General features: G+C 39.0%; 1 protein-coding gene across 1 annotated transcript in view; it reads right to left on the bottom strand.

Moving 5' to 3' along the window:
- Window positions 1-9,560: 9,560 nt before the first annotated feature.
- LOC309630433 (cytochrome c 2) overlaps window positions 9,561-25,136 on the bottom strand; it is a 30,256-nt gene continuing 14,680 nt past the window's right edge. The window contains exon 2 of the mRNA XM_082395678.1: window positions 9,561-14,777. Within this exon, the coding sequence (XP_082251804.1) occupies window positions 14,629-14,777 (149 nt within the window). The 3' untranslated portion in view covers window positions 9,561-14,628. The remainder of the gene's footprint in view (window positions 14,778-25,136) is intronic.

Raw genomic sequence — 25,136 nt, 5'->3', positions numbered from 1 at the left:
TCTGAGTTTGAAGGCCTGAGAGCAAGAGGAGCAAATGATGTAAATCCCAGTCCGAGGGCAGGAGAAGATGAGATGAGATGTCCCAGCTCAAGCAGTTAGGCAGGGGAAAATGGGTGAATTCCTTCTTCCTCCACCTTTTGTTCTATTCAGGCCTTCAATGGACTGGATGATGCCCACCCACATTGGGAAGAGCTGAGTCCACCAACTCAAATGTTTGTCTCATCCAGAAATATTCTCACAGACACACCCAGAAACAATGTTTAATCTGGGTACTCTATGGCCCACTCAATTTATCACATAAAATTAACCATTACAGGTACCTTACCTGGTTTTAAATTTTGTAAGCACCTTTTTTTCCCATTCTATTTGTGTAGAGTCTCTACATGTGCCTGTTTAAATTGTCACTCCCTATCCCAGTAGTGATTTCACCTTAATCCAGTGAAATTTTGTAACCCATAGTAACTCACAAGAGAATGGTAAATATATAAAGTAACTGTGTGGATTAATATACACCAGGAGGGAGAAATTAGATTAGCACTGTCCAGCTGGGCATTTGGGAATGAAGTCTGTTTCTTTAACTGCAGAAGAAGAAACTGTGCACATAAATTCTGAAGCACGCATTTACACGCTACTTGGACAAGTATAGCTGTGTTACAAAGTATAACTGACTTAATTCCTAGTATCACTAATCAAATTAACAGGTTGCCCTCAATAGCTCTTATACTCTTAGCGATAGTCATGTACAACAAATTACAATGGCATACTTTTTGTTTAAAATATTTTAATGTTAAATTTTCTTTTTTACTCCATATCAATTGTCTTTTTTCCCTCCCCTCACTATTACCATTTTTAGCTATTTCTCCCCAAATTATCTTTGAACAAAATATAGCTCTCATATTTAACTTACAAGAACCTCAGCTTCCTTAGATTTAGTGCTCCCAGTACTGTGCTATCCCATATGGTATCCACTAGCCACATGTGGCTAACTAAATTTAAATGTTAATTAATTAAAATTAAATAAAATTATAAATTCAGTTCTTTGGGAAACTACTCACACTTCAAGTGCCCAATAGCCATGTGTGGCTAATGGCTACCATACTGGACTGTGTATATCTTAGAAAGTTCTATTTGGGAGTGCTGCTCTGAGATCATCTGCAGCCCTAAGATTCAGAGTTTATTCACCAGTGTCATTCAATGGCCTCCCAACTGTCAAATATAATGTCTATTTTAATCCTCATACTAGTTTTATGATAGTGCTCTGTTCGTGGAACTTTTTCTCAACAGCACCATTTCCTGATTCTGTATTACTTGAATGGATTTGAATTACATTCTCTCAAAACAGTGAGTAACCATCATTTCTCAGTATATCTCACTAGTTTCTCCACCTCCTGTGGCCTTCCTTAATTGTTTCAATTTCTCATTTAAGGTCCATTCCCATGACTGCATCTCCTGTTTTTATACTCCCCAACCCATATATTATGTTCCAAGGTGACTCCGTTTTCTACCAACAGATGCTATCTTATTTACCTGGGCTGCCATAACGAAATACCATAGACTAGGTATCTTAAACAACAGAAATGTATTTCTCACAGTTCTGGAGGCCGAAAGTCTGAGGTCAGGTCAGGTGCTAGCATGGCTGTGTTCTAGTGAGAGCTCTCTTCCTGGCTTGCAGATGGCTGCCTTTTCACTGTGTCCTCACATGGCAGAGAGAGAGAGAGAGAAAGCTCTCTGGTGTCGCTTCTTATTAAGGCACTAATCTCTTCAAACCAGGGCCTCACCCTCAAGACCTCACCTAACCTTAACTACCTCCCAAAGGCCCCATTTCCGAGTACCATCACATTGGAGGTGAGGGCCTAAACATATGAATTTTGCAGGGACACAAACATTTAGTCCATAACACATGCATAACAAACCACCTCAAAATTTAGTTGCTTAAAACTAAGGGGTGTTTTTTGTTTGTTTGTTTGTTTACTTATCACAGTTGTGTGGGTTGACCAGTGGTTCTTCTGTGCCACTTGGTATTAGCAGGAATCTCTCCTATGGCTGCATTTAGCTGGCTGCTGGAATGCACTGGAACCTCCAAGAAGGCCTCTTACACACATCCAGGACCTCAGTGCTGGGGTTACTCATTTCTCCTCCAGGAGGCTTCTTGCCACAGAGGCCTCCAGCTTTCTCACTGTCTCATCCTCCAGTTCTTCTTCATATGGCTTCTCTCTCCAGAAGGACAGAGACTGTCCTTCCTTACAGTGTGGCATCAGGGTTCCAAGGGGGAGTGTTTCAAGAAGATAAGCCCAATGTGCAAGAGCTTACCAAGGTTGCATCATACTTAATATCCCATTGGCCAAAGCCAATCATATAGCCAAGCTAACTGCAGAGGAGGGACAAGGATGTGAATCTTTACAGCTGTGGTTCACTGGGAGCCACCAATTTGACAGTCAACCACACAAGCTCTCCCCTGAATCCCCAACCCACATTTACAATTGCTACAAGAAATTTGCTCCTAAATATCTCACAGACACCTCAAATTTATCATCTCCAACATCACTCTCGCTCCTCCCCACCTTAGGTCATTCAATTCTATATATTTTACTTTAGAAATTTCTCTTTGAAACCAGATTCTCTTCTCCAAACCCACTTGCCTTAATTCAAGCCTTCATTAACTGTCCAGTTCTCTACTGAACAGTATTGTCTTCCACATAACAAGTGTAATAATGGCACAGCCTTACTTATAAACTTTTTTTAAAAATAAACTCTATTTATAGACATAAGTCCTTGTCAAAGACATGTAGTGGGTTGAATGGCAGCCTTCCAAAAGACATGTCCTCCCAGAACCTGTGAATGTGACCTTATTTAGAAAGAGGGTCTTTGCAGATGTAATTAAGTTAAGGATCTCAAGATAAGAGCATCCTGGACTTAGGCCTAAATCCAGTGGCAGTTTTCCTTATAAGATACAGAAAACAGAGATACATAGAAGAGAAGGCAATGTGAAGACAGAAGCAGAGATTGGAGTGATACATCTACAGGCCAAGGAACATCAAGGATTGCTGGCAGCCACCACAAGCTAGGAGAGAGGTGAGAGATGGATTCTCCCTCAGAGCCTCCAGAAAAATAAATATATAAATAAACCTTTCCCAACTCCTTGACTTTGGAGTTCCGGCTTTCAGCACTGTCAGAGAATAATTTCTACTGCTTTAAGCCACCAAATTTGGGGTAATTTGTTATAACAACCCTGGGAAACAGATATAAGATCCTTCATCATTGTATCTCTATCTTCCATCTCTGTTCTCATCTTCTGCTACTCCCTACCACACAGTCTCCAAGCATGCAGATGCCTTCTCTCTTCTTGGCTTCCTCCTGAAAAGCCCTTCTCCCCTGTCCTGCCTCTCTAACTTCTCTGTTCCATTTAGACCCATTTGAAATGTCACATCCTACATGAAGTTTTACCTGTTTCCACAGTAAGAAGCAGTGTTCTATCCTCCTGTGTGATCTGTCCTCCTGCTTCCATATATTTTGGTCAGATATCTGCTATAAATTATTTAATACTTGGTATTTATTTAACCCAACATGATGCATTTAATTCTCCATTTTAAAAACTTTTACATCAAAGCACATTTTATTATTCTTTTATTTATCTCCTTTTTTCAATTAAAAAATTGAAACCACTCTGAGCAACAAGCCCACCCACATTCATAATTGTATTAAAGAAAAATAAGTACCTAGAAGGTAAATTAAAAAATTTTTAAAGATATCTAGGTGAACAATAATGACCCATGAAGATACAGAAAAATATGTTTCCATATCATGCCATAAATGTTTTATATATTCTGTTTTCTTCTTCTTAAAATCAAGAGAGTATTTTATCTCAGAAGAAAAATCAGCAATAATCAAAGTATCTTGCTGAAGAATGATACGCTGATAAAATTAGTTGATTGGCTTTTAACAGTCTCAAAATATTTTCTCTACATTTGGAGACTCAAACTTAGTAGAATATGCACAAATTTAATATTTTAAAAATTCCTTGAATCTTTATAAAGGTAACTTTGCTAAAACTATCTTAAACAATCAAATGTTGAGTTAGACACTGAGAATATAAAATAGTCAAAGGATCATCCCTTTCCTCAAAGAACATTATTTATAGTCTAGCTAGGGAGATATTTACATTAAACTATAACTGACAATACAAGCTACCATTGATGGAGTAGGACAGACAAGGAAATCTATAAAAGAAATCAGAAGTATTCTTAAATGCCATATGATATTGTTTATATCTAATAATAATCCATAATTAGTATTAATATTGAAAGTGTAGGCCCACTAATACCAGAACAAAAGGAGGAAAAAACTGGAGGAAAATTCAACAATAGATGGTTCAGTTTTCATTTAGGGAATTAACATATAAGAAGAAGGATAGAAATAAATATTAAATATTGAGGCCTTTCTGCTTAATTGCCATGCCTTCATTCACTAAATCAAAAGTAATTAATCATTCCAGTTATTGCTTTACATGTATTATAGGAAAAACACTATAAGAATAGAATAAGGATGCCTTATCACTTAAAAGACAGTCTCCATTTGTCTCATCTGTTATTTACAGTTTGCTTCAAAGATGAAATATTACTCCCAAGATAACTTCAGCAGCAACTAATATCAAAAAGCAAACATGTCAACTCTTAATTATTTTTTATCTTTCGAGTGATTATGACAAATGAGAACAAGGCCAATCTATAAGTTTCAAATAAACATTTTTGACAACATACCATATGCTCTCCATAAAACATTTATTATGTTTTAGTGTTAGAATTTACCTTCCCCCAAATAAATATATCAAAATTAAAACAATCTGAACTTTGAGAAACTATGAATCTCTTGCCAAAATAATCTTCCTAATATGGGATATAATGTGAAATAGCAGCTAACATAATTAGTTACCATTCCAGAAACTCTAATCACATCATTGTTATGTGCTATAAGAACAGATAACGAGTGTAGCCTTGTGCATTATGCAAAAAGTCAATCCAAGATAGAACCTGATACTGGATATTTCCCCTGAAATTTAGCCTCTGATAGATTTTCTCACTGTGTATATTTTTTTTTTCAGCACAAAACCTGCTTCTTAATAAGACTCTTGTAAATGTAGGAAATTTCTTTACCAGTTATTTTACCACCAAGAAACAGAACAATTTAAATGTCTTACCAGATATCAACATAATAAATATAGTAAAGAAAAAAACAAAAAAATTGGCCAAATTATTAAATTAATGCCATAATACAATAATAAGACAAAGAATGTGGTTAATTTCAGTTTCTCATCCAAATACTCTTTTGAACAAAGTAAAATGTGTCATTTTCAGCCTGGCTGCCTTTTCTTGCACTCTTTCATCCATCTGTTCGATTGGGCTTCTCCAAATTTTCCCTATTAAATGAACTTTACCCTCCAAAGATATTCTGACAATGACCTTGGAGGCAGTTTAAAGCATTTTTTGTTAGTTTGTTTGTTTGTCTTTGGTAGTGACTTCATTGTATTGCTTCTAACCCGGTCATTTTTTCTGAAATTGCAAACTTGTGTCTTAAATATGTACTTTGTAGGCTGGCTCTTCTCCTTTAGCAGATTCCCTAGTGAAGTGGGAGTGGTGCTATCTATCATCATCATGGTCCAGTGAAGGCCGTTGTGGGAGCACAAGGCAATCTCTGTCACTGCCCTTAATGATTTTAGGTTGGTCAGAATTTCCATTTAACATATTTTCATTAGTTTCAAGCTAGGTATGGTAGGGCAACTTACTTAACTTCTCTATGCTTCAGGTTCTACGTCTATAAAATGTGAATCATTTCCCTAACAGGATTGTCTGGAGGATGAAATGAGTTCATACATGTATAGCACTTAGAACAGTATTCGGCAAATAGTAAGCTCTCAGTAAATGTTAGCTATTCTATTATTGTTATTGTTATCACTATTTTAACCACCAATCCATATTCCTTAAGGAAATACAATTTTTAAACACACTATTTTTAAGGAACATAAATGCTGACATGAATAATTATTTTTAAAACCATAATTTCTGCTAGTTGGGGGTAACTGAAAAAAAAATCACTATAGAGAAAGATAGAATTTAACAGAACTAAATATGTGAAAGAGCACAATCGTGGCAGGAAATTGAACCAATTCAAGGAGCCAAAAAACATAAACAACAAACAAATAAACACTGCTTAGCAAGACGACACACTTGCTTTTCAAAAGAACTGGCTGTGCTGGTTTTGCACATGTTCAGAAGAGTCTTGCAGATCAACACAACCAGCCCTCTCAGGAAGTGTCAGCATTACTGCTCCCTGCTACACTAGCCACCATGCCTTCCGACAGGCGGTACGACTAACTCCACATTCCCAAAATACACACAAAGTAAGCTTCCCAATAACTCACTATGCATGGAAATGTTCCTCTTTCTAAATTTTCATAAAATGAGATTTACTGACACACAAAAAGAATTCACAGATTTTACTTTTACCTCGGCAACAAAATTTTAGTGACTTTTGTGCTATCTTTTTCTTTTTATTGACAGGATAATATATACTTGTAAAAATTTAAATATAACAAGATTATATAAAGGAAAAAATAAAAGTCTTCCATCCCTGTTCCCTAGAAACACACTCATCAGTATAGTATGTATCAATTGACAAATAGCTATATAGATACCTTTATATATACATATTTTTGTATGTGCACAGAAAAAAACTATATATAAATTGAACCGTTCTATAACATTGATCAGAAATTTACTTTCTTTACTCAACAGTGTATTAAAGACATTCTTCCACATCAGAATAAAACCTTTCAAAAGAATAAAAATTCAAAAAAGGTTTTTATCTTCAAGTAAAATTAACACTCCGAGAAGACCATGTTTATCCTATCCAGAATTATAAGAGAAGTGACTGTCTCTTCTAAATCAGAATTTAACTTCCAATTATAAATTATATTGAGTAGTTTACCAAAGTTCTCAGATATAATAGTAGAATAGAATCTTCTAGTCCTAGCTACCAAAGGTAGCTAATTTTTCATGCTTCAAGTAAAACTGCACAATAATTTGATCATTAGCCTACAGTTAATATAAAGTTGGAATTTTCAAAGGCTTTGTTTTTTTTCCTCACATATCAGAATTGGAGAAGTAGTAGGAGAGCAGGGATAGTTAGAGCAAAGCTGATGGTTTCACAAGCCAGAATGCAGGTATGAGCAAGTCTGAAATGGGAGTAGGCAGCTGCAAGCAAGTAGAGAAACGAGAAACAAGAACGCAGCAGTTAACAGCAAAGGAAATCATCAACAAAATGAAAACGCAATCTACAGAATGAAAGAAAATATCTCCAAATCATCTACCTGATAAGGGGTTAATATCCAAAATATATGAAGAACTCATACAATGCAACAATTAAAAATGGGCAGAGGAACATTCAGGAACATTCAGACATTTTTCCAAAGAAGACATACAGGTGGCCAACAGATACATGAAAAGGTGCTTATCATCACTAATCATGAAGGCAATGCAACTCAACACCATGATGAGATTATTAACTCATACCTGATAGAATGGCTATTATCAAAAAGACAAGAAATAACAAGTGTTGGTGAGGATGCAGAGAAAAGGGAACCCTGTGTACTGTTGGTGGGAATGCAATTTGGTGCAGCCACTGTTGAAAACAGTATAAAGGTTCCTCAAAAAATTAAAAATAGAATTACCACATGGCATAGCAATTCCACTTCTGCATATTTATCCAAAGGAAAAAACCACTAACTCGAAAAGATATCTGTACCCATATGTTTACTTCAGCATTATTTACCACAGCCAAGATATAGAAACAACCTAAGTGTCCATCGATGAATGAATGAATAAAGAAGACGTGGTATATATACAGAATGGAATATTATTCAGCTGTAAAAAAGGATGAAATCTTGACATTTGTGACAACACAGATGGACCCTGAGGGCATTATGCTAAGTGAAATAAGTCCGACAGAGAGAGACAAATACCAAATGATCTCACTTATATGTGGGATCTAAAAAACAAAAACAGCAAGCTCATAGATACAGAGGAAAGATCGGTGGTTGCCAGAGGTGGGGATGGGGGATGGGCAAAACGGATGAAGGTGGTCAAAAGGTACAAACTTCCAGTCATAAAATAAATAAATCATGAGAATATAATATGCAGCATGGTGACTGACTATATTTAACGATACTGTATTGCATATTTGCAAGTTGTTAAGGAGTGTACGTCTTAAAAGTTCTCATCAAGAAGAAATAAAAGTTTTGTAACTATGTATGGTGATGGATGTTAACTAGACTTACTGTGGTAATCATTTTGCAGTATATAAAAATTTGAATCATTATGTTGTACAGCTGAAATTAATATAACGCTATATGTCAACCCCCAATTTAAAAAAATAAAATTTAAAAATTAATTTAAAAAAAGAGCAAAGTTAACACCTATATATAGCATGACTGATCAGGGTAACAGGTAAATCAAAGAGCGAAAAGGCAGGGTCCAACAGAGTGACTGTCTGAAGTGAAAATATGAGCAAAAGAAATGCATATACATGTTTATGGTGGATGGTATTTTGCTTGCATTATTCACTACCTTCTTCCTTCTGAAGGGATGACCTACTACTGTTATATGGCTTGCCATTCCTCCTGCAGAGGGAGCATACCCCCTCACCTCACTGGTACTGGGCTAGGCCACTTACCCTGTTTTGGTCACTTGATGTATGCCACATCTAAACAGAAGCTTTATGAAGCATCAGGAGCTTCTTCCAGGGCTCTTGATCTTTTCCTCTGCCGTAAGAATGGGAAATGGGACTGTCCCATAGAGGTACTTCTCCTTTAACATGATCCAGAATGAGAAGACACTTGGAGTAGGGCCACAGTTGACCACAGGATACAAGCCATGTGAATGAGAAATAAATGTTTTGTTGTTGCAAGCCCCTAAGATATTGTTACTGGAGCAAAGTTGACTAATACAGAAATTGGTACCTAGAAGTGGGGTGCTGCTATGTGGCCCTATCTTCTGCACCAGATAGCAGGTGGCACGGAAACTATTATTCGGAGCTAGAAAAATGGTGACCCGTGTTATGCAAGGATCAAATATTTGGTGAAATTTTCACCTGCAATAACTTAAACAGCAGGTAATAAACCTAATAAATTTATGGCTTTGGATGAAGAGAATGCAAAACAAAATGTTCCTAGTGTACTCTGGTCATTCCTAGCTGTATTTAACAAGATTCTACAAAAAAAGGTGAGCTCATGAAAAGAACAGGCCTATCTATAAGCATGATGCAAGGGACAATAGAGAACCCAGAAATCCTAGGAGTTGCCACCCTGAAAGCTACAACTGTTTCTCATCTCAACTTCAGATGAAATTTGACAATACTCTGTGCAACAAAGGCCAAATAAGACAGTCTTGGGGCAGAGAAATGGCTCAGAAAAAGAATATGACTCCATGAAACCCTGATAAGCACAAAGAACCATCAACAATAAGAACAAAATTCAAAGAGATGTTTGGAGACAGTTGTATTAAAAAAGGATAGTGTTTAAAAAGGACTGTGACTGTTAAACATAAAACAATAAACATAAAACAATCTTTGGGCTGCAGTCATCTGGGGGCTTGGCTGGACTAAATGGCCCAGGCTGTGTGGCCCCTTCACAGAGATGGCTGAAGTCCAGGCTCAGTGGGTCTCTGGAACAGCTGAATCAGTTGATTTCTCTCTCTCACTCTCTCTCCCAGCTAAATCAATCAATCTCTCTCCCTCTCCTTCTCTCTCTTTCTCTACAGTTTCAGGCCTTCTCACTCACCATAAGGTTTCTCCATGTGGTCTTTCCAGCAGTATTGCCAGACTTCTTACATGTCGGCTTAGATCTTCCAGAAACACAAAAGTGGAAGCTGCCAGGCTTCTTAAGGCTTAAAACCAGAATTGGCATAGCATCACTTCTACCACATTCTATTCATTAAAAGGAATCAAGGTCAGCCCAGGTTCAACGTTTGAAGGGACTACAAAAAGGCACGAATACCTGCAAGCCAGTTTACTGACCGCCATTTCTGGAGACCAGCTGCCATGATGCACAATAAATATTTATTGTATAAGCTCACTTATTAATAACCTTCTACTGTAGCAGACCACATTCTTATTGTGGCAGATAGGCACACAATGGTTTAAAATCATCACCCTTATTTTCATTATCAAACAGCATTTATATAGTCATGATTTTCACACACTATTCCAAAAAAGGAAAATGAACCAAAAATAAACCTCTTGGCAGGATTAATACAGAAAGATCTTATTTCAAAGATTCTGATTCCATATCATTGTTGCAGTTTTATAAAGGAAAGTTAAATGTGAGGATGTAGATTTGACAACAGTAATTAAAAGAGTATGGACTTAGCCAGAACCCCACATAAAAAGCTGAAAAATCAGATATTTGGAAATCAGGACACAGGTTCTAGTCTCAGTTTTGAAGGTTAACACTAAGTGTTTCATTTTGGAAAAGTCTCTGAACTTCAGTTCTCTCAACTATAAAATGAGAATATGGGAACCAACAGTTTTCAAACGTTTTCTAGCTTGTATACTTTATTCAAAAGTAGTTTTACTCATAGGAGGCAGGGAAATAAGATGTGGGGGAGTAGGGATGTGTCTGACCCTTCCCCAATCAGAGTACTTTTGTTTTAAATACTGAGATTTCTTTGGAGGACTGCATTTAAACAAATGGTTCTGTAAATAAAATGTATTTGAAAATGAGCGATCTGGCCCCAAACCCCCATTTTATAGATGAGGAACCTTATAGATTTCGCCCTTTTCTGCGCCCTTCCCTCTGCCTTCTTTTTTTTCCCCCCCTCTGCCTTCTTAGTGCCTGTCATCAGCTCTTGTTCCTTCGTACAACACCCCACCCCTCCAGTGGCTCCCTGCTCTCAGCCGCCCTACAACCATAGTATTCTGTGCTTAAATGAGGCCCAACTCTGTGGGGAATGAGGAATTCAAGATGAAGAACTGCATGAGATTGTGATTTCAAACTCACAAGCTGGTAACAATGATCACTGAGTGAAAAATACAGACAAGAAAATTTGATTCTAAATTCTAATGTGATGTTGAGGGAAAATAAGCCAATAAAATATTCTCAAAATCATGCTGTATTATACACAACCTCTCATAGGACACAAGGGTTCAATTCAAAAAGTTACTCGTCTTAAGAAACAAATGATATGTTGTTTCCCACAAGAACCCCTGACTAGAGGTTTACATCTGAGAAGTACTTCACTCACTAGTGTAAAAAATTTTAAGAACACAGGAACCAACAATGTTCCACTGCTTTCTGATGAGTTCTCTCTGTTCCTTCCGAGACACAAATAATTGCCAAGTTAAGTGACCTCACGTTTTCACTCTAATTAAATGAAATAACACTTTATTCTTCCAGATCCCTATCAAGATATATATTAAAATTGCTTATGCTAAAAGCAATAAATGTACATCTTATATAATCATCCAGCTGTCTACAATACGTTTCAAATATCTATTTGTTAGTATGCAAACAGCATAACATTTCCTGGTCACTGAAGTCTCCTGGTTCCTATTAATGGTGCTATAAAAAAAGGACACTTACTTTTTATTTTAGATTTCATAATAATAAGAATGTGTTCTCTTATTAACATGAACCTTATTTCTACTGAATCTTTAATTCAAGATTAGGAGACATTGGCAGACTTCAATATCTTGACAACATTAGGTCACTGTAAAGTTAATTATTCTCTCCTTTGCTCTGTCAAGGTACACCAAATTTAGCTTGAAGAGCACTCAGAGAGTAATTCCCCTAGAGGGTCCTGTTATTCACAAGAAGGTATGTTGCACAGATATGGTGCCTATAGCAGTTAGGGTTTGACCAGGAAAGCAGGACCACTATGAGTGATGTGAATAAGGGAATTACTACAGAGATTAGACCTTACACAATTTGCGGAGAAGCTAAGGAAATAAATGACGTCTCAGAAAGGGACAGCTAAAGGATCAAAGTTCCTAAGACCACAAAGGGGAGCTGGTGAAGATTACGGAAGGTTACTGTCTCTGCATCTGGTGATGAACCTGTAGGTCAGCAGGGCAGGGAGTCAGGAAGAAGAGCCTAGAACAAACTACGGAGAGCAAGGACAAACGTGTGAGGACAAACTGGTACCAGTGTTGTCTGTTTCTCAGCATTTCACACCTTGATTATATGGATGACCTGACCTAAGCCTTCCCCCTCAAAGCAGCACATACCCTGAACCCCTGGTCTAGGACTCAGAAAAGCTGAAAAAGATCTGGTAGGAGTTGGAGGCACTGAGTGCCCAGCTGCTGCCCCACCACCCAAAGGCTGCTGTAGTGACAACAAGTATGAGTTGCACCTGGGACCCTACACAGAGCTTATAAATGTATAGGCTTCCGCTTAACTGCTGCTTTCCAAATCTCAGGCAGATTTCTCATGTGACCAGCCCTAACCAGGAACCATACAGAGAAGAGAGCTCTGGAAAACACAGTTCCAACTTAGCTAAACTGCCACAATATCAAATTACCACAGTGCCCAGAAGTTCCTTCATGTACTGTAAATTGATCCAAAGATGGATTTAAGCCTCTCAAAGTCGACATATATTCATTCAGTGATAAAGGCTATGAAAATACAGAATTTTAATTACTGTATTTATTTGCAAATTTTCCTCCAAATTTTTTTCCTATCTAATATTAGAAACATTTCTACCAGCAAAGAGGTACTTACTTTGCTCTTACCTAGACAAACATAAAATGTAAAAGAACACTCAACACCTTATCACTAGCTGAACAATTTTTTAAATGGAAAAATATCTACTTAATGCTTCTCCATTTCCACCAACTACGTTTTATCATTTCAGCTCTTCTCACACTATCTCCTTTCTACTATTCCTAAGACAAAAAGTATTTAAACTCCAAACAGGAGGCCTTCTTGCTCCTGTGCAATGTGGCTTTTACTCAGTACCACCAAGTTTATCTATCACGACTGTATAAATCTGAACTATAATTATAAATCTGAATTGAGTTCAAGCTCTTTCTCACAGAGCTCTATGTCTCATGCAAATTAGAACACAGGGTGTGTCACCCAGTTCTACATCCCTGGAAACCCAACTCAGCTCTGACACTGGCAACATCCTTAATACATGCTTGGAGTCCCTACAGATGTCTCTGCCCTCATCAAAGAACTCCTCCAGGGAGAAAGTCACAAGGTCAGCTTTGCCTAAGGCCCTCTCTTGGCCCGCAGGGACACACTCTCCTATTCAGCACCGGCCCTGGGCTCCAGGAGGAGTTCATTGTCTCCCACTTGCCAGAGTATTAAGAGTGATCCCAGGCGCTTAAATGATTTAGAGGAACCTTCTGGAAATCACAGCTTTTTCAACCACATTCCCCTCACTTTGGAAACTTTCTGACAGGAATATCTTCTCAGTAGTGGCATTTGCTAATAAGTTAACTAGCTAACATATTCCTATGATATGTTGAAAAGTCACCAAGAACTGGAGTAGAAGATCTAGGTTTTGGTTCTGGCACCAGATCTCTCTAAGTCTCCCTGTAGAAGGTAAACTTCACCTTACAGAGGTGTTGTTGTGAAGTGGAAATGAGATAATGAATATCTTATCCTCACCCAATATCACCCTGACCAGTCCATTATCCACCTCTTCGGTAAGGAAACAGCTTCTCCTTGTACAGGGCTGTATCGTTTGGGTGACAGAGTACTTGTAGGATTTCAAAGCCACTTCAGGGGCCATCTCAGAGCCACTGTTCCCTTCCACATGGGCCCTGTTGTGGACCTGCCCCACCATGCCTCATTCTCACTTACTGTGAAGTGGGAGGTCTTTCACATTTAGGGTGAGGGTTGTTTTTCTTTCTCCTTCTCTCTCAGGGTCCCTGCTATCCCTCCCTATAGTCCAGCCTTATATTATATTACTTATTACTCAGGATTAGAAGGGCATCATAAAAACATTAATTCAGAAAAAGAATGTTATGTGATATAAACGCATATTAACATGGAACATGCTTTTCTCCTTCTCTCTAGGTTTTATTTTATGTCACCCATGGTCAACAATTGGCTTTTTTTCCCCAATAATATTCCTAAGATAAGATCACATACTTGACTTCATTTTCCCTACTTCTTTTCCCTTAAAGTTACTTTAAGTATTGTTTATAATAAAAGGCAAACATATAACCAAACAGCTTAATGAAAATTAAACCTAATGTCTGCTATATTTACATTTAAATTGCAGAGAAATAAGTACGTGGAAGCTATCTCCATCATCAACAGCAGTTGCTAGGCCTATAAAATATTTGTGCATGTAGAGACTACTGAAGAGCAATAACTTTCAGTTTCCTTCCCTCTCTTCCTCCATCCTGACCTTGTCCACATCCTTAGCGACCAGATAAAATCAAGCTCAGACTCTGAAGGACATTTGATCAGTAGATTACACACAATCAAAAATATCAACTTTTATTTTAAAATGTTAAACTTACTACAAGCTAATCAGGAAAGGTCAAATATGACTTCTTCAAACATGCAATATTTGAAATTGGAAAAATTTGGCTTATAGCTAATAATTTTTAAGTTGTAAGAGCATTTCATGAAGATGTTGCCTGTTTCAAATACTCAATAAGATCTTCTCTCTCATTCTTCTTTTTAAGACCAGCAAAGACCATTTTAGTTCCAGGGATATATTTCTTTGGGTTCTCCAAATATTCCATCAGAGTCTCCTCTCCCCAGATAACACCTATGAAGGTGAAAATTAAGTTTTAAGTTTGTGAAGTTACATTTGTAACGTTTACTTTCTGATGTGACCCACATTTGTGAACAAAAGATTACTCTTGGACTCAGTAGGAAGGTTATTATAACTGAGAATACTTAGTTTCTGACCTACAAGAAAATTCCAAAATTAGTCTTCGGTGATCTACTCTTGGGCTTCTTCGTAGAAATCCAAGGCTGTTTAAGATTATCTAAGGTACACCAATGAACTACCAACCCAGATATGTTGGGCCTAAACAGTATGCCATCCTCCTAGAATCACAGAGAATTCCTTCTATCTTAGAGATCAATTAACCCAAATCCTCATTTTGCAGATGAGTAAATGATGACCCAAAGAGAGGATAATAACCTACCCTAAGATGACAAGGCTACATAGAGTAAAGAACTGGTGACTAGTAACTTATATTTCCATGTTGTTTTGTTTGTCTTTTTCCCAATCACACCAAGCTGCCTCTGTCAGGATCTCTATCAAAAACCTATGATTTCAGGAATCCAGTTTTACAATGAGAGAGAGAGAGGTTGCATCTAACGTTTTTCCTTTCTAAAGCCAGTTGAAAAGAACATGAACAAAGAGAAACAGAAATGCTAGTTCCACTTTCAATACAATTTATGAGTGAGTGCCTCTACCACCAAACTTGATACAATTAGAAGACTACCAAGGACATAAGACCTGGACCAGAGTGAGAGGACACTTTTCACTAATTTCGAAAGAAGAGAAAAGTTCTCCAAAATAGGTGACAAATCCTGAGGGGCAGAGTCATAACCCTCTGTTTGGCCCAAAAAGAGTAGAGTACATATTGGCTGGCTGCAAAAGTCTCCCTAAATTCAATTTGATACCATGGAGGGCCAGGGGAGCCAGGAGTAAAGAAGAAAACACATCTTTAAAAGAAAGATTCTACCTTGTTATAGGATAAAAGAGAAACTTGGGGTGTTGGATAACCCTGGAGCTGCCAGCCTTTGTCAGCTGAAGAGCCAAATAACCCCGCAGCAAACATACACACATACATGTAGCTCTAACACCTAACTGTGGGTGAGGAAGATCTTATAACCAACTGGAACACTCAGACCCTCACTCTTACTGTCCTTCTGCAAATAACCAATCAAGGAAAAATTGTCCTAAACAAAAGATGAGTAGTAATCAGAAAGGAATCACCATGGAAGAGTACTGAAAACACACACACACAACATACACACACACAGCAGAAAGGAATATAAAAAAAAGTTAAATGAAATATACACAACAGAAATTATATACACTAAGCAGAAAAAATCAGGAGCACATTCCCATGGATTCAGAAAAGGTTTTTATTATTTGTAATGAGGTGGATGGACTTAGAGTCTGTCATACAGAGTGAAGTAAGTCAGAAAGAGAAAAACAAATACCGTATGCTAAAGCACATATATGGAATCTAAACAAACGGTACTGGGACCTCCCCTGTGGCACAGTGGTTAAGAATCCGCCTGCCAATGCAGGGACACAGGCCCTAGCCCGGGAATATCCCACCTGCCGCAGAGCAACAAAGCCCATGCACCACAACTACTGAGCCTGTGCTCTAGAGCTCGTGAGACACAACTACTCAGCCCACGTGCCACAGCTACTGAAGCCTCTGTGCCTACAGCCCATGCTCCACAACAAGAGAAGCCACTGCAACGAGAAGCCAGTGCACTGCAACAAAGAGTAGCCCCCACTCAGTGCAACTAGAGAAAGCCGGCGCAGAACAACAAGGACCCAAATCAGCCAAAAATAAATAAATAAATAAAATTTAAAACAATAAATAAATAAATTTATTTTTGAAAAATAAATAAATTTATTTTTGAAAAATTAATTTATTTTTAAAAAATAAATAAATAGGGCTTCCCTGGTGGCGCAGTGGTTGGGAGTCTGCCTACCAATGCAAGGGGCACGGGTTCGAGCCCTGGTCTGGGAAGATCCCACATGCCGCGGAGCAACTAGGCCCGTGAGCCACAGCTACTGAGCCTGCGCGTCTGGAGCCTGTGCTCCGCAACAAGAGAGGCCGCGACAGTGAGAGGCCCGCGCACTGCGATGAAGAGTGGCCCCTGCTCACCGCAACTAGAGAAAGCCCTCACACAGAAATGAAGACCCAACACAGCCAAAACTAACTAAATAAATAAATAAAAATTAAAAATAAATAAATAAATATGGGAACCTTTAAGATGACGGAGGAGTAAAACGTGGAGATCACCTTCCTCCCCACAAATACATCAAAAATACACCTACATGTGGAACAGCACCTACAGAACACCTACTGAACGCTGGTAGAAGACCTCAGACTTCCAAAAGGCAAGAAACTCCCCACACACCTGGGTAGGGCAAAAGAAAAAAGAAAAAACAGAGACAAAAGAACAGGGACGGGACCTGCACCTCAGGGAGAGAGCTGTGAAGGAGGAAAAGTTTCCACACACTAGGAAGCCCCTTCACTGGCGGAGACGGGGGGTGGGCGGGGGGGAAGCTTCAGAGCCACAAAGGAGAGCGCAGCAACAGGGGTGCAGAGGGCAAAGCGGAGAGATTCCCACACAGAGAATCAGTGCTGACCAGCACTCACCAGCCTGAGAGTCTTGTCTGCTCACCAGCCGGGACAGGTGTGGGCTGGGAGCTGAGGCTCGGGCTTCAGAGGTCAGATCCCAGGGAGAGGACTGGGGTTGGCTGCGAGAACACAGCCTGAAGGAGGATAGTGCACCACGGCTAGCTGGGAGGGAGTCCAGGAAAACCTCTGGACCTGCCTAAGAGGCAAGAGACCACTGTTTCGGGGTGCGCAAGGAGAGGGGATTCAGAGCACCGGCTAAACAAGCTCCAGTGACGGGCGTGAGCCGCGGCTATCAGCACAGACACCAGAGACGGGCATGAAATGCTAAGGCTGCTGCTGCAGCCACCAAGAAACCTGTGTGCAAGCACAGGTCACTATCCACACCTCCCCACCCAGGAGCCTGTGCAGCCTGCCACTGCCAGGGTCCCGTGACCCAGGGATCACTTCTTGAGGCAAGCACATGGCACGCCTCAGGCTGTAGCAATGTCACGCCAGCCTCTGCTGCCTCAGGCTCCCCCCGCATTCCATACCCCTCCCTCCCCCCAGCCTGAGGGAGCCAGAACCCCCTAATCAGCTGCTACTTTAACCCCATAATGTCTGAGCGGGAACAGATGCCCTCAGGCGACCTACATGCAGAGGCGGGGCCAAATCCAAAGCTGAACCCCAGGAGCTGTGCGAACAAGAAGACAAAGGGAAATTTCTCCCAGCAGCCTCAGGAGCAGCGGATTAAAGTTCCACAATCACCTTGATGTACCCTGCATCTGTGGAATACCTGAATAGACAAGGAATCATCCCAAAACTGAGGCGGTGGACTTTGGGAGCAACTATAGACTTGGGGTTTGCTTTCTGCATCTAATTTGTTTCTAGTTTTAGGTTTATCTTAGTTTACTATTTAGAGCTTATTATCATTGGTAGATTTGTTTATTGATTTGGTTGCTCTCTTCCTTTTTTGTTTTTATAAATATATATATATTTTTTCCTTTTTCTCTTTTTGTGAGTGTGTAACTGTATTCTTCTTTGCGTGATTGTCTCTGTATAGGTTTACTTTTACCATTTGTCCTAGGGTTCTGCCTGTCTGGTTTTTCATCTTAGTATAGATTTTAGCACTTGTTATGATTGGTGGGTTTGTTTTGTGGTTTGGTTTCTCTCTTCTTTCTTTTATTATTTTTTAAAATTTTTAATAATATTTTTTATTTTAATAACTTTATTTTATTTTTTTTTATTTCTTTTTTTCTTTATTTCTTTCTTTCTTTTTCTCCCTTTTCTTCTGAGTCGTGTGGCTGACAAGGTCTTGGTGCTCTGGCCAGGTGTCAGGCCTGAGCCTCTGAGGTGGGAGAGCTGAGTTCAGGACATTGGTCTACCAGAGACCTCCCGGCCCCGTGTAATATCAAACGGCCAAAGCTCACCCAGAGATCTCCAACCCAACGCTAAGACCCAGCTCCACTCAACAACCAGCAAGCTACAGTGCTGGACACCCTATGCCAACCAACTAGCAAGACAGGAACACAACCCCACCCATTAGCAGAGAGGCTGCCTAAAATCATAATAAGGTCACAGACACCCCAGAACACACCACCAGACATGGACGTGCCCACCAGAAAGACAGGATCCAGCCTCATCCACCAGAACACAGGCACCAGTCCCCTCCACCCGGAAGCCTACACAACCCACTGAACCAACCTTACCCACTGGGGGCAAACACCCAAAACAAGAGGAACTATGAACCTGCAGCCTGCAAAAAGGAGACCCCAAACACAGTAAGTTAAGCAAAATGGGAAGACAGAGAAATACACAGCAGATGAAGGAGCAAGGTAAAAACCCACCAGACCAAACAAATGAAGAGGAAATAGGAAGTTTACTCGAAAAAGAATTCAGAATAATGATGGTAAAGATGATCCAAAATCTTGGAAATAGAATGGAGACAGTACAAGAAACGTTTAACAAGGAACTAGAAGAACAAAAGAGCAAACAAACAATGATGAACAACACAATAAATGAAATTAAAAATTCTCTAGAAGGAATCAATAGCAAGATAACTGAGGAAGAAGAACAGATAAGTGACTTGGAAGATAAAATAGTGCAAATAACTACCACAGAGCAGAATAAAGAAAAAGGAATGAAATGAATTGAGACAGTCTCAGAGACCTCTAGGACAACATTAAATGTAACAACATTCGAATTATAGGGGTCCCAGAAGAAGAAGACAGAAAGAAAGGGACTGAGAAAATATTTGAAGAGATTATACTTGAAAACTTCCCAAATATGGGAAGGGAAATAATCAAGTCCAGGAAGCACAGAGACTCCCATACAGGACAAATCAAAGGAGAAACACACCAAGACACATATTAATCAAACTATCAAAAATTAAATACAAAGAAAACATATTAAAAGCAGCAAGGGAAAAACAACAAATAACATACAAGGGACTCCACATAAGGTTAACAGCTGAACTTTCAGCAGAAACTCTGCAAGCCAGAAGGCAGTGGCAGCACATAATGAAAGTGATGAAAGGGAAAAACCTACAACCAAGATTACTCTACCCAGCAAGGATCTCATTCAGATGCGACAGAGAAATTAAAAACTTTACAGACAAGCAAAAGCTAAGAGAATTCAGCACCACCAAACCAGCTTTACAACAAATGCTAAAGGAACTTCTCTAGGGAGGAAACACAAGAGAAGGAAAAGACCTACAATAACAAACCCAAAACAATTAAGAAAATGGTCATAGGAACATATACATCGATAACTACCAAAAATGTAAATGGATTAAATGCTCCAACCAAAAGACACAGACTGGCTAAATGGACACAAAAACAACACCTGTATAATGCTGTCTACAAAAGACCCACTTCAGACCTAGGGACACATACAGACTGAAAGTGAGGGGATGGAAAAAGATATTCCATGCAAATAGAAATCAAAAGAAAGCTGGAGTAGCAATTCTCGTATCAGACAAAATAGACTTAAAAAAAATACTATTATAAGAGACAAAGAAGGACACTACATAATGATCAAGGGATCAATCCAAGAAGATACAACAATTGTAAATATTTATGCACCCAACATAGGAACACCTCAATACATACGGCAAATGCTAACAGCCATAAAACGGGAAACTGACATTAACACAATCATAGTAGGGGACTTTAACACCCCACTTTCACCAAAGGACAGGTCATCCAAAATGAAAATAAATAAGGAAACAAAGGCTTTAAATGATACATTAAACAAGATGGACTTAATTGATATTTATAGGACATTCCAGCCAAAAACAACAGAATACACTTTCTTCTCAAGGGCTCACAGAACATTCTCCAGGATAGATCATATCTTGGGTCACAAATCAACCCGTGGTAAATTTAAGAAAATTGAAATCGTATCGAGTATCTTCTCTGACCACAATGCTATGAGACTAGATAACAATAACAGGAAAAAAACTGTAACAAATACAAACACATGGAGGCTAAACAATACACTACTAAGTAACCAAAAGATCACTGAAGAAATCCAAGAGGAAATCAAAAAACCTAGAAATAAATAACGATGGAAACACGATGACCCAAAACCTATAGGATGTAGCAAAAGTAGTTCTAAGAGGGAAGTTTACAGCAATACAATCCTACCTCAAGAAAGAAGAAACATCTCAAATAAACAACCTAACCTTACACCTAAAGGAACTAGAGAAAGAAGAACAAAAAAACCCCAATGTCAGCAGAAGGAAAGAAATCATAAAGATCAGATCAAAAAGAAATAAAAAAGAAATGAAGGAACTGATAGCAAAGATCAGTAAAACTAAAAGCTGGTTCTTTGAGAGGATAAACAAAATTGATAAACCACTAGCGAGACTCATCAAGAAAGAAAGGGAGAAGAGTCAAATCAACAGAATTAGAAAATGAAAAAGGAGGGAGGAACCAAGATGGCAGAGTAGAAGGACGTGCTCTCACTCCCTCTTGCGAGAACACCAGAATCACAACTAGCTGCTGGACAATCATTGACAGGAAGACACTGGAACTCACCAAAAAAGATACCCCACATCCAAAGACAAAGGAGAAGCCACAATGAGACGGTAGGTGGGGCACAATCAGAGTAAAATCAAATCCCATAACTGGTGGGTGGGTGACTCACAGACCGGCGAAAACTTATACCACAGAAGTCCACCCACTGGAGTGAAGGTTCTGAGCCCCACGTCAGGCTTCCCAACCTGGAGGTGTGGCAACGGGAGGAGGATTTCATAGAGAATCAGACTTTGAAGGCTAGTGGGAATTGATTGCAGGACTTTGACAGGACTGGGGGAAACAGAGACCCCACTCTGGGAAGGCACACACAAAATAGCGTGTGCATCGGGACCCAGGGGAAGGAGCAGTGACCCCGGGGGAGACTGAACCAGACCTACCTGCTAGTGTTGGAGGGTCTCCTGCAGAGGCGGGGGGTGGCTCTGTTTCACCGTGGGACAAGGACACTGGCAGCAGAAGTTCTGGGAAGTACTCCTTGGCATGAGCCCTCCCAGAGTCTGTCATTAGCCCCACTAAAGAGCCCAGGTAGGCTCCAGTGTTGGGTTGCCTCAGGCAAAACAACCAACAGGGAGGGAACCCAGCCCCACCCATCAACAGTCAAGTGGATTAAAGTTTTACTGAGCTCTGACCACCACAGCAACAGTCAGTTCTACCCACCACCAGAGCCTTCCATCAAGCCTCTTAGATAGCCTCAACCACCAGTGGGCAGACAGCAGAAGCAAGAAAAACTACAATCCTGCAGCCTGTGGAACAAAAACCACATTCACAGAAAGACAGACAAGATGAAAAGGCAGAGGGCTATGTACCAGATGAAGGAACAAGATAAAACCCCAGAAAAACAACTAAATGAAGTGGAGATAGGCAGCCTTCCAGAAAAAGAATTCAGAATAATGATAGTGAAGATGATCCAGGACCTCGGAATAAGAATGGAGGCAAAGATCGAGAAGATGCAAGAAATGTTTAACAAAGACCTAGAAGAATTAAAGAACAAACAAAGAGAGATGAACAATACAATAACTGAAATGAAAACTACACTAGAAGGAATCAATAGCAGAATAACTGAGGCAGAAGAATGGATAAGTGACCTGGAAGACAGAATGGTGGAATTCACTGCTGAGGAACAGAATAAAGAAAAAAGAATGAAAAGACATTAAGACAGCCTAAGAGACCTCTGGGACAACATTAAACGCAACAACATTCGCATTATAGGGATCCCAGAAGGAGAAGAGAGAGAGAAAGGACCAGAGAAAATATTTGAAGAGATTATAGTCGAAAACTTCCCTAACATGGGAAAGGAAATAGCCACCCAAGTCCAGGAAGTGCAGAGAGTCCCATACAGGATAAACCCAAGGAGAAACACGCCAAGACACATATTACTCAAACTGGCAAAAATTAAAGACAAAGAAAAATTATTTAAAGCAGCAAGGGAAAAATGACAAATAACATACAAGGGAACTCCCATAAGGTTAACAGCTGATTTCTCAGCACAAACTCTGCAAGCCAGAAGGGAGTGGCATGATATACTTAAAGTGATGAAAGGGAAGAACCTACAACCAAGATTACTCTACCCAGCAAGGATCTCATTCAGATTTGATGGAGAAATCAAAAGCTTTACAGACAAGCAAAAGCTAAGAGAAATCAGCACCACCAAACCAGCTCTAGAACAAATGCTAAAGGAACTTCTCTAAGTGGGAAACACAAGAGAAGAAAAGGACCTACAAACACAAACCCAAAACAATTAAGAAAATGGTCATAGGAACATACATATCAATAATTAGGTTAAACATGAATGGATTAAATGCTCCAACCAAAAGACACAGGCTTGCTGAATAGATACAAAAACAAGACCCATATAGATGCTGTCTACAAGAGACCCACTTCAGACCTAGGGACACATACAGACTGAACGTGAGGGGATGGAAAAAGATATTCCATGCAAATGGAAATCAAAAGTAAGCTGGAGTAGCAATACTCATATCAGATAAACTAGACTTTAAAATAAAGAATGTTACAAGAGACAAGGAAGGACACTACATAATGATCAAGGGATCAATCCAAGAAGAAGATATAACAATTATAAATATATATGCACCCAACATAGGAGCACCTCAATACATAAGGCAACTGCTAACAGCTATAAAAGAGGAAATCGACAGTAACACAATAATAGTGGGGGACTTTAACACCTCACTTACACCAATGGACAGATCATCCAAAAGGAAAATAAATAAGGAAACAGAAGCTTTAAATGACACAATAGACCAGATAGATTTAATTGATATTTATAGGACATTCCATCCAAAAACAGCAGATTACACTTTCTTCTCAAGTGCACACGGAACATTCTCCAGGATAGATCACATCTTGGGTCACAAATCAAGCCTCAGTAAATTTAAGAAAATTGAAATCATATCAAGCATCTTTTCTGACCACAAAGCTATGAGATTAGAAATGAATTACAGGGAAAATAACGTAAAAAACACAAACACATGAAGGCTAAACAATATGTTCCTTAATAACCAAGAGATCATTGAAGAAATCAAAGAGGAAATCAAAAAATACCTAGACACAAATGACAATGAAAACACGACGATCCAAAACCTATGGGATGCAGCAAAAGCAGTTCTAAGAGGGAAGTGTATAGCTATACAAGCCTACCTAAAGAAACAAGAAAAATCTCAAGTAAACAATCTAACCTTACACCTAAAGGAACTAGAGAAAGAAGAACAAACAAAACCCAAAGTTAGCAGAAGGAAAGAAATCATAAAGATCAGAGCAGAAATAAATGAAATAGAAACAAAGAAAACAATAGCAAAGATCAATAAAACTAAAAGCTGGTTCTTTGAGAAGATAAACAAAATTGATAAGCCATTATCCAGACTCATCAAGAAAAAGAGGGAGATGACTCAAATCAATAAAATTAGAAATGAAAAAGGAGAAGTTACAACAGACACTGCAGAAATACAAAGCATCCTAAGAGACTACTACAAGCAACTCTATGCCAATAAAATGGACACCCTGGGAGACATGGACAAATTCTTAGAAAGGCACAACCTTCCGAGACTGAACCAGGAAGAAATAGAAAATATAAACAGACCAATCACAAGCACTGAAATTGAAACTGTGATTAAAAATCTTCCAAAAAACAAAAGCCCAGGACCAGATGGCTTCACAGGCGAATTATATCAAACATTCAGAGAAGACCTAACACCTATCCTTCTCAAACTCTTCCAAAGTATAGCAGAGGGAGGAACACTCCCAAACTCATTCTACAAGGCCACCATCACCCTGAGACCAAAACCAGACAAAGATGTCACAAAAAAAGAAAACTACAGGCCAATATCACTGATGGAACATAGATGTAAAAATCCTCAACAAAATAGTAGCAAACACAATCCAACAACACATTAAAAGGATCATACACCATGATCAAGTGGGATTTATGCCAGGAATGCAAGGATTCTTCAGTGTATGCTAATCAATCAATGTGATAAACCATATTAACAAATTGAAGGAGAAAAACCATATGATCATCTCAGTAGATGCAGAAAAAGCTTTCGACAAAATTCTACACCCATTTATGATAAAAACCCTCCAGAGAGTAGGCATAGAGGGAACTTACCTCAACATAATAAAGGCCATATATGACAAACCCACAGCCAACATCATTCTCAATGGTGAAAAATTGAAACCATTTCTACTAAGATCAGGAACAAGACAACGTTGCCCACTCTCACCACTATAATTCAATATAGTTTTGGAAGTTTT

Source organism: Balaenoptera borealis, assembly GCF_965194805.1.
Source record: "Balaenoptera borealis genome assembly, chromosome: 6".
Classification (NCBI taxonomy): domain Eukaryota; kingdom Metazoa; phylum Chordata; class Mammalia; order Artiodactyla; family Balaenopteridae; genus Balaenoptera; species Balaenoptera borealis.
Note: the sequence above shows the minus strand (reverse complement) of the source record. Positions and strands in the feature narration are given on the sequence as shown.